The sequence below is a fragment of the Antechinus flavipes genome, chromosome 5 (assembly GCF_016432865.1).
Source record: "Antechinus flavipes isolate AdamAnt ecotype Samford, QLD, Australia chromosome 5, AdamAnt_v2, whole genome shotgun sequence".
Taxonomy (NCBI): domain Eukaryota; kingdom Metazoa; phylum Chordata; class Mammalia; order Dasyuromorphia; family Dasyuridae; genus Antechinus; species Antechinus flavipes.
The window spans coordinates 195,592,628-195,603,138 of NC_067402.1; the positions used below are offsets into that span (position 1 = coordinate 195,592,628).

Consider the following 10,511-nt stretch of genomic DNA (forward strand, 5'->3'; position numbering starts at 1 on the left):
TAGAAGAAATTGTGGTATCAGGTGCCTAGGACCACGCAGTTAAATAAACAACTCAGAGGTTCTAGCTATTTCTATCATGAATTGTAAATTTCCTGTCATACACTGAAACTCAATCACCCAACTCCCAGAGACAAATTTTCTATTGGGCCAAAATTATTAATGCCCCAAGAAAGCCTTGCAGATAATTGCTGGAGAGCTGAGATAATAATCACAGTTCACTTGTATATCCCTTCTTACATCTTAATGACCCTAGAAGGTATTATAGCTATCCTATTTTGACAGATGACAAGACTAGTTTGGTTAGAGCCAAAATTAGAAACAAATTCAGTGTTCTTTGTATTGTACCAGCTCACCCTGCTTTGTTTTAAGTGGGGATCTGTAATTTCAGAGATGCGTCGGGGGAATGCTCTCAGCGTTTAACAGTATTTTATTGAGCACCAAGCTATGCATTGCCATACAAACCAAATTCAAAACAGATATGGTCCCTGCCCTCTAAGAGCTTACAATCTCCTCAAAAAATATTAGAAGGTAACCAGGAGCCACCACATTACTTAAGGACAATGCTATTAACCTAGAGTGTGAGGGGTCCTTCAAGTGTCAGTTCTCTTCTCTCGTACAATTTGTTTGGGCTACTAGGCTGGATCCGATTGAATGCTGCCTGAGCTACAACCTTAACCTGCAATTATTCTCCTCATCCACATCTGTACCATTTGTTTCTCCCTGCCCACTTCTATTACCACTTGGAGTTGCTCTCAGTATCCTGTTATGAGGTACCACCTTTTGATGGATGGCCTGTACTCCCATGGGTTTGGCCTCAATAGTTGCTTATAATTGCACTAAACTGGCTAAATTGCTTCAAAGAGCACATCAGCCAATTTTATCCGGCAAGTCAAAGCATAAAGCTGTTGCTTCAGAGATGTACTTTCCCCAACAAATTGCTAATTTTTGCCTATTCTATTAGACTGCTCCCATCCACCCAGAGGTCTTCTTCACCCCCCTTCCCTCTTGGGCCAAACAGGAAGCATAGCTTGACTCCTAAACTTTGGTTGTTTCCACTTTATTGCTCAAGCATGGAATCTGGGAGAACCTGGATCTTCAGCGTCGTGCAGGTTAAGAGACCAAAGGAGCAGAGATGGGTTCAACATAGAACAGGCAAGGGGAGACGGCATGGCCATGGTCAAGAGAAAATGGGAAGGAACACGACAGTGGTCACTATGATACCAGAAAGGACCAATTGCCACAAAGTCTGGGAGCAGGAAAGGAACAAAGAGAAGCCAAGGAAACAGCAGTGGTTTTTGTTTGGTTTTTGTTATACTCCTCTGCCACCAACAGAGAAGAAGGGGTGTTCTGTAGTTTTCCCTTTACACCCCACTTTAAGACTAAACCCCACTCCCTTCCCAAATGTGGAAATAGATCAGGCTGCAGAAGGAGCAAAATAAATTAATATTTTTTGGGGGAGTAGAAAGGGTCACCTTTCCAAAAACATCCCCTACCCAACCTCAACAAATCTATTCTTTTTCCCTTTCCCAAAGTCACCATTCAACCAGATAGAAAAATAAAGGTCTAATTCACTCAAAATTCTTCAGGGTTGTCTTTTTTTTGTTTTGTTTTTTGTTTTTTACAAAACTAACAGGGAAGGCTAGGACATGGGAGGTAGGCAGCCTTGGGAGTGGGGTGGGAGGGCTGGCTACGCTTCTGTCTCCACTTGAGACTTGCTCACTTCCACACCGTTCTGCTGGTCATCCTTCATCTCAGTGTCTGCCGGGAAGTCTCCTCCAGCTGCTTCTGCCTCAGGCTAAGAAAGGAGGGAAGAAAAGAACCGTGAAGATCTCAGTAATCCCACTCTTCTTTGAGAGAAAAGCTACCCACACTCAGGCCCAGAGCCTTTCTTAAGCCACAGGCCCCACCATAAAAATGCCTGTGTGACAAGGCCTAGCCCTCACCCCACCTCCTGCATGTATCTAGCTCAGTACCCACAGACCCCATTCACAACACCCCAGGCACTGATCTCAAGGCACTCCTCCTCCTCTACCTGCTTACCTGCCTGGCCAGAAGGATAAGGCTGCAGGAGAGCAGGGAGCAAAGACTGAGGGAAGCCCTGTCTAGAGGCCTCCCTAGGTGTCCCAGTGGAGCCAGCAGAGGGGTGCCAGGATCAGAAACCCAGAAAGCAGATGCTGCCCCGCTTCCCAACTAGAAGCCCAAGAGAACAAGAGCCCCCCTTTCCCTCCCCCGAGGCCGGCCCCCACCTTGTTCTCCTTCTCAGCCAGTCTCTGGAACATGTTCGCATAGAGCTTCTTCTCCCTGGCATGCTGCTCACGGATCCGCTGTTGGCAGAGGGTCAGCTGGGTCCTGGCAGCCTTGTTGCTGGGGTAGAGTTTGAGGACCTTCTGGAAGTCTTCCCGGGCCAGCTCAAAGTCATTCACAGCCAGATAAGCCTCCCCCCGACGGAAAAGGCCTTTCTCGTTGTTGTTGTCCAGCTCCAGGGCCTAGGGAGCAGCAGACAGACCACCTGATTTCAGGGCCAGTCCTTCCCCCCAAAATCTCAGCTTCGATACATATGTGTTAAAGGAGTTCCCCAAAACAAAACCAGATTTTAAAAAACAGGACTCATTCCAAAAGAATCAAGTGAAAAATAAAGGAGGTGACACAAAGAGCTGGACCACAGACTCTTGCGCTGCTGCTGCTCACTCACCTGGAGGCACTTAGCAATCCCCAATCCCTCCCCTTCTCTTGCCCCACAGCCTCATCTCCCGGGGAGCTCGAACCTTATTGCAGCTCTCCACGGCGGCAGAGTAGGTCTGCAGTTTGAGGTGACACATGGCCAGGTTAAGGTGGGAAGCCAGCCTCAGCGTCCGGGCCTGGGCGCGCTGTCCTTCCTCTTCGGAGAATCCCAGCTCGTACTCTAGCCAGGACACAATCTTCTTGTACTGAAGCATGGCTTGCTTATACTTTCCCTCCTGGAACCAGAGTCACCACTGTCAGCTCCTTTTCCTCCCCCAGACACCCCACGATAAAGCTGGGGGACAATACCAGGCCATCCCCCACTGCAGGTGCCCGGGGATGTGTCGGGGAAACAGGCAGTCCTAAGTTCTTTAACATGTCCAAAGGTGTGGGCAAGCCCCACGCAGGTCTGTATCGACCTTTTTTCCCCCTTCCTGGCAGACTTGCCTTAGATCAGGGGTCCTCAAACTATGGCCGCAGGCCAGATGCAGCAGCTGAGGACATTTATCCCCCTCACCCAGGGCTATGAAGTTTATTTTAAAGGCCCATAAAACAAAGTTTTTGTTTTTACTATAGTCCGGCCCTCCAACAGTCTGAGGGACAGTGAACTGGCCCCCTATTTAAAAAGTTTGAGGACCCCTGCCTTAGGTAGACGAAGAAAGTGGGAAGAAAGAAGACCACCTGTTGGGCAGTGGGCCCCTCACTTACCTTGAAATACACGGTACCCCGTTCTTTCACTATGGCACTCTGCTCCAGTTTCTCCTCTGCATTCATCTCCCAGGACTCCTTGGCCTACCCAGTCCCCAGAGAAGAAATGCCACCGTTGGTTCAATGGGCCTCGGCCCTGGGGAAGCCGAGGGCTAAGGCCCGAGGGCACACTGATGAGGAGGGGAGAAGTACTGCTTCACCTTAGTCCTTACCTTTTCAAAGCTCTTGAGTGTCACTTCATACTGTAGCTCTGCGTCCCGTGGGATCTGGAACTTCTCCTTCCCAGCAATCCCAAAACCATAGCTAGGGAAGAGACAAACAATGGCATTGGCTCCCCTGAGGTTGCTGGGCACCTCTGGACTAAAAGGGCGCGTGTCTGCGTGCCCAGATGAGGTAACGTTCACGAAGGGCGGAACGCAGCCGGGAATCAGAGGCTTCATAAGTGCTTGCCTTTCTCCCCTCCCCCTGGGGCGCCCAACTCTGCCTACCTCTGGCCACACTCTCACCTGGGCTTAAGGTAGACAATAGAGTTCTCTCCCTTCTCCATGCGCTGAATCGCCTTTTCTAGTCCAGGGGGAAGATCATAGTTCTCACCCTCTCCAATCTCAAAGCTTAACTCTCGCTGGTCAAAGACCCGGCCTTTATGGCGACCCTCTAGCACAACTGGAGTAATTGGAGACAGGCAGTGAGTGGCTGAGCAGAGAGCCTGCTACCCCTTAACCTCCCCCAGTGCTGACCAGAAGGTGCCCTCTCTGTACAGATTTCAGAAGTAAGAGAGAGGGAGAAGACAGACTCAGGAGCTACAGCAGGTAGAAGGGAAGATTCCTTCTGCCTTCTAGCTCTTTCCTTCTCAAGACTGGAAATAACCTCAAGAGACCAAGTAATTTGGTCCTTTCATCACATAAACCCTCTGAGGTATAAAACTTGCCCCAAATGACGGTTGGATGGCCAAGACCAGAGGTACTCCCAGGTTTATCGCTTCTTCTGCCTCACCTTCCACTATAGCTCCCTCATTGGGCTTGGAGTAGCCCTCGCCTCGATTCCGTATCCTTCGGATGATTCCACCATCCTCATCCTCAGTAAGATCCTCTCCTTTAAAGTCAAAGAGTTCCACCTACGGGAGAGATCACAGTCATAAATCTAGAGTGGGAAGAAGGTGCCCCAGACCTTCTAGTCCAGTCTTCTCATTTTATACGTAAGAATCAGAGTTTGAGGGAGGTCACGTCATTTGCACAAGGCGATACAAGAAATCAGTGTCAGAGTTAAGATCTGAACTCAGATCCTCTGGTTCCAAAGCCAGAGTTCTTTCCACTCTACCAGAGGACAGAAGCTGCCCCTTTTTCTTCCCCTTTAATATGCACCCTTACTCCTCACTAACATTTCCCTTCTTGTCTAAGCAAAAGGTTTACAGGCCTCAGCAATCCCAAACCTGCTCCTGAAACACGTGCAATGTGAGCTGGAGAAGGTGGGAAGGACCTGGCCCATAGCCACCCCCATTTGGTAAAAGCATAAAGAAGCTCGACTCCCTGACTTCTGTTAACATCTGTGCTGGTCTCTGGGCTACCTAGTTTGTGAAAAGAGAACATGCTTCTGCAGTCCTAATTAGGACCAATTTGGTAGTGGTGATGCTGAGACTTGGGAGATGCAATGGTTAAAAAATCGTTCCTGAAGCCCACCTAGTGATGAACCTGTCTGAGCTCAGTGCGTTTTAAGTAAGAGGTCCATCACTCTGCTCATTCTTGGAACACACCTATCGTCCATGTATTTCTATATTAACCCCTCACCCATCTAGAAGCTATCCGGCAGCTTTCCAGACACACTGCTCTAAAATGCGCGGGTGGGCAGTGAGGGGGGCACACTGCCGCGTGCCGGGGCGGGATGTTCCCGAATAAGCGTGGGGAGAGGACCCAGAAATGTCCAGGCTGGTAACAGTAGATGACCAACTAGAATTCTTCCCCATCTTGGAAGAGACAACTTGCCCTATATGTCCTCCCACTAGGCCAGGCCCTTAGCCTTAGCCACAATGTTTCCAAGTCAGGGCTGGCGGGCAGCCAGACTGTCGGGCCAGATAAGGCCCTGCTCTTACTGTTTCACGGCCTGTCACTCACCTCAAACACCAGGGTGGCATTGGGGGGGATCATGGGAGGACTGCCAGATGAACCATAGGCATATTCTGGTTTGCAGGTGATATGGCAGACTTCTCCTATTTTCATGGTGGCCACAGCAATGTCCCAGGCTTTGATTACCTCCCCTGCAGACACAAAATACATTAGGTTTCCCCCATCTTAGCTGAGATTTCACCAAAAGTCAGCATGTTGTCCTGAGAGCTATCCAAACACCAAAAATTAGAATTCCCTCTTTAAACAAGAGGTCTCTTCCTCACCAACTGTTAACTCTCAAAAGTCCAAATGGATTAAATGCTGTTGGCTTTTTTTACCCTTTTATTTATCTGAATGTTCCAAGAAGATAGACAGAGGAGAACTACATACTCCTCTCTTCAAAGTCTTGGAGACCAAGGCAGATTGAACTACAGAGGAGGATAAATGGAGGGAAGAAGTCAGTAGAGGAAGATTAGAGAAGGGAAGAGTAAGAAAAGGATAATGTCAAAGGAACAAAAAGATCTTCCTCAAGTAATCCTGCTCTGTGTTTAGGCCTTTCAAGTGGGATCACTGGAACGTAACCTTGAGGCTGCCCACACAGTCCCTTAGAACTCTCCTTTTCAATAAGGTTTACCTTTGCCCAAGTCAAAAGAGAATTTGTCCTTGCGATCCAAACTGGAGTCAAATTTGGTGCCATCCAGCAGCCAGCCAGTATAGTGAACAGTGACCTTGTCGCCAATCATGGGAGTCTCTGTGCCTGTCCCCTCGCGCTTGATCACCTAGGGAGTTGAAAGTAAATCTTCATCTTTATCATCAGCCCCTCAGGTCAGATACTGAGTCACATATCTATCTATACTTTACCTTTGTGAGAAGAAAAGACTCTATTATTATCATCTTAATTATGGCCCCAAATTAATCTCTACCTTCTCAGGTATACATACAGAAAGATTTTCCTTTCTCTGATCTAATATAATGGTAAGAATAATGGAACCAGAACCAAAAATCTAGATAAAAATTTCAGCTTTTCTATTTCTTATTTGTGTGTTGGATATAATATATCATCTACTTGGGCCTTGGTCTCATCTATAAAATGAAGAATTTAAACAATGATCTTTTAAGAGGCTGCTTCTAGCACAACAATTACAATAATATATGTTACTATTAGTAACAACCAGCCTTTATATAGCACTTTAAGGTCTATAAAGTGCTTTACAAAGATTATCTCATTTGTTCCTCACAATAATCCTGAAGATGGGAGCTCTATTCCCTAATAGATATTCTTCAAACCAGTGACCCAGCCCTCCTGGCAGTTTCAAACAAGATACTCCATATCTCTCCACTCCCAGCATTTTCTCTGGTTAACCTCCAACCATGGAACACTCTCCCTCCTCTGCTCTGTCTACTGACCTTCCTGGCTTCCTTTAAGTTCCAATTAAAATCTCACCTTCTACAGGAATCCTTCCCCAATTCTTCTTAATTCCTATGTCTGACTTCGGTTAATTATTTCCTATCTATGCTGTATATAATTTCCTTGGTCTGTATTTGTTTGCATGTTGCCTCCCCTACTAGACTATATGCTCATAGAAGGCAGGGACTATCTTTTACCTCTTTTTTGTAATCCCAGTGCCTGGTGCACAGTAGTAGGTACTTAATAAATGTTTGCTTATCCTACTGTTACAGATGAAACGGAAGTCCAGACTCACACTAAGATACTAAGTGTCTGAGGGTGCAGTTCACCTCAAGTCCTTTCTTGACTCCAGGCTCATTAGGTAAGAATCCTAACTTTCCCTGCCTTTTGAGCCCAGCACTCCATCCACAACATCATACTGCTTCTTATGAACTCTTCAGATCAACAGGAGAAAAAGGACTGATTTGGAAGGAAAATGGGATACGTAACTAAGACCAAGGAGGGCAAGCCTAAGGTGAAAATGACAAATGTCTAGAGAGAGCATAAGGGGAAAAAAAATCTGGATTGTAGAAAGAGATGGAGGTACCAAACACAATTTGTGTATAGCCTTGGACTTTTCTTGGGTTATTTATCCCAGCCCATGTCTTTCTGCTTTTCTGAATTTTGGAGGACTATACAGAATTCTTAAATTTTGCCTATATATCTTTGGGAATTTCACCAATAACTATAAGCTGGTAATTCTGGGCTCTTTCCAATAACCCCATCTCCTTCTTCCGAAGTTCACATATAAAAAGGGAGAGATTTTAGTGGTCTGGGAATTTCTGGGACACTGCAAGGGGAAGATGAGCCAATCTGTCCACGAAGAGGGAGAACCTCAAAACCCAGACAAAATTAAATAACCTGGGTAGAGTGACCTCCAAGCTGTAGACTGGTCAAATCCCATAATGCCATGGTTCTGGGCTATTTCCAGGGACCGGGAGACAGCTATTTCCTTTTCAGAACTTCTAAAAAGATAGCCTTCCTTATGCTCCACTAGGTCCATAAAACCAAATTGTTCTCTTTGAGGGTTTTTGAATTTACCCTGTAGAAGGATCAGACAGGAACGCAATCAGTGTTTCTTTGGATGGGAAACTTAAGGAAGAGAGAGCAAATGGGGGAAGGGGAAAACAGGGAAGAATGATCTTTTCTAAAAAGGTTCTTTTAGGAAAGACAAAGTATGTGTGCACGTTTTGTGTTTCTCTCCATTTGGCTCCCAGAAAGATTCAGAGAACAAAGTCAAGTTTATTAACTTCTAAATCCTAGAATTTAGGTCCCAACTCTAGGACACCAGGCTCAAAATATTAGTGGGCTGGTGAGAAATCAGGTAAGGAGTGGGAAGAATAGGAGAGGGAAACTAAAGACTGGATTTCACGCTCTACTACTGGAAGCCTGCCAACTCTCCTCGGAAGTCCATTCCAAATCACCCTTGGGCGACGGGTCGGCTCTGACCCAGGTCAAGATGCTCAACAGCTAGAACATCGGCCCCCACAACCACGTCCCTCGGCTATTTGTTCCTCCACCTTCCTCTAACTCGAGCCGAATCCACACCTCCTCGAGGCCCCACCCCCCGCCCCGTGGGTGGGGGTGGTGTGGAAGGAGCAAAGGGAGGTAACTTGATGCCGGCACACGGCAGCGCGCCGGACCCCGGGATCTCGGGTGGGGAGCCTTCGCTTCGGCACACCCACCCTCATCTCCAGGGCAGCCGAAATACCAAGAGGCTCCAGGACCTGATAACTGCTGTCCTGAACTGCCCCAACAGCTCGGCTAATATTTAACTGACCTGGGCAAGCTCCTGCTACCTTATCAACCAATGATGGGCCGCCGACTTCTAGGCTCCTCCGTGAAAATGGGGTTCAAGGGGAGGTCAAGGCTCGACCCCGGCCCTGCTTGGGGCGCATCATGCGCTCCGGCTTTGGTGCGCCCCCCGTTTGCAGCCCGTGGGCTGCCTCTCTCCATCCACCACGCACTCAGGAGTTTCCGTTGCCATCCCGGCCTCCCCTCCCCTTTCCCGGATCCACGCTGGGGGGCCGGGCCAGCCTCACGGGAGCGCACCGGCCCTTCAGTGGTGGGGGAGTAAATTCGTGCTCAGCCCACTCTCCCCCGGGTTTGTAGCTCCCCCTTTCTCGCCCTATTCTGCCCAGTCCGTGAGTGGGAGGGGAATGCGGGCTTCTCTAGTGCAAGATCTCCACGGTGCACGGCCGGGAGCTTGCAAAGACAGCCCGCCCCCAAGTCCCGGGGCATGCCCGCATGGGCTGAAGTCCGTGCCTCGCGCTAAGGGCCTGAACATGTGCGGCAGGCCCATCTGCTTCCCCACCCAAGACCCGACCGAAGGCTGCCTTCTGCCACCCCGGGCCACCCGCGGGTACCTTCAGCACGCCTTCATCTTGTTTGGGGCTAATGTCCACCCCCTCCACGGGCAACGGGGCCGACTGCGCGCTGCTCTCCGCCGCCTTCATCTCCTCCGCAGTCATCGCCGTCCACAAAGCCTTTTTTTACTCTTGAAGCTGGGGCCCGGGAGACGAGCCAAGCCGCTCCCCGTCTGCCTGGGCCGGGTGGCTGCAAGCACGGGTTAGGGCGGTGGGAGTGAGGCTGCACAGCCGGAGCCGAGGCCGAGGCCGGGGCTGGGGCAGCGCGCGGGGCACTCGCTCCTTCTGGAAACTCTTTTCCCGAGAAGGACGGGGAGGCGGCGAGCCGGCGGCCAGGCCAGGCCCGGTGCAGTGCGGCGCGGCGCGGAGCGGAGCTAACCCACGACCGAGGCAGCGGCAGAAGCGGCAGCAGCTACGAGCGTGGACTGTGTGGCTTCTGGGGAGAGGTTGGTCCCACCCCGCACCCGCCGCCGCCGCCGCCGCCGCCGCCGCCGGGGGAGGGGCTGGGAGGAGCCGGGGGAGGGGAAAGGGAGGGCGGCGGAGGGGGAGAAGTTTCCAGAGGCAGCAGCCGCTGAGCCGCTTCGGGCTCCTGGGGCCAACGCAGTTTGCATTAATTTATTCCTGCCCCTCCCCAACCTAATCCGAGGGAGAGTTGATTACCCCGAGACCCTCGGACTTGTAGACGCAAACCCAACACCTTCTCCCTGGGCACCCCCACCACCCAACACCCCTCCTCTCTTTTCTCCCCCCTCCCCCTCCCGCGCTCCTCTCTCCCGGTTTAAACGGACTCTTCCAGATCCTTCTCGATAAGGCTAGATCCTTCTCTAGCTCATTTCAAAAGCCTTCCTTGCCCCAGTTCTCTCTGTGCCGGGCGCGGACTCGGGCTCTGAGGCTGTGGATAGTAGAGATCTGGGAGCAGCGGCCGGGGGCGGCCCCTGTCCCCTCACTCTTCTGTCGGGCTCGGGAGCTAGTTGGGGCTGTTTGAAAAGAAACAGGGCAACAAGCTTTCTTCCTTCTCTCTCTCTCTCTCTCTTTCTCTCTCTCTCTCTCTCTCTCTCTCTCTCTCTCTCTCTCTCTCTCTCATAGAAAGGAAATAAATGAAAGGAATCTGGAAGCTTGTGGGTGACATGCTCAGGTACATAGTTTTATAGAAAGGAAAGAAAAAAACCC

General features: G+C 50.0%; 1 protein-coding gene across 1 annotated transcript; it reads right to left on the minus strand.

Annotated features, from left to right (window-relative positions):
- Positions 1 to 409: 409 nt before the first annotated feature.
- On the minus strand, positions 410 to 9,797 carry FKBP4 (FKBP prolyl isomerase 4). The gene is made up of 10 exons (XM_052000370.1): positions 9,342 to 9,797; positions 6,163 to 6,307; positions 5,538 to 5,680; positions 4,423 to 4,543; positions 3,936 to 4,092; positions 3,642 to 3,732; positions 3,430 to 3,513; positions 2,766 to 2,957; positions 2,247 to 2,486; positions 410 to 1,795 (listed from the first exon to the last, which is right to left on the minus strand). The coding sequence occupies exons 1-10, from the start codon at positions 9,444 to 9,446 to the stop codon at positions 1,688 to 1,690; spliced, it is 1,386 nt and encodes a 461-aa protein (XP_051856330.1). The 5' UTR covers positions 9,447 to 9,797; the 3' UTR covers positions 410 to 1,687.
- Between the last annotated feature and the right edge of the window lie 714 nt (positions 9,798 to 10,511).

Coding starts and splice junctions, on each gene's coding strand:
- FKBP4 (XM_052000370.1), bottom strand. CDS start 9,446: ATGACTGCGGAGGAGATGAAGGCGGCGGAGAGCAGCGCGCAGTCGGCC. Junction 3,514..3,641: donor CACTCAAGAGCTTTGAAAAG/GTAAGGACTAAG, acceptor GGGACTGGGTAG/GCCAAGGAGTCCTGGGAGAT. Junction 2,958..3,429: donor GGGGTACCGTGTATTTCAAG/GTAAGTGAGGGG, acceptor CTCTGGTTCCAG/GAGGGAAAGTATAAGCAAGC.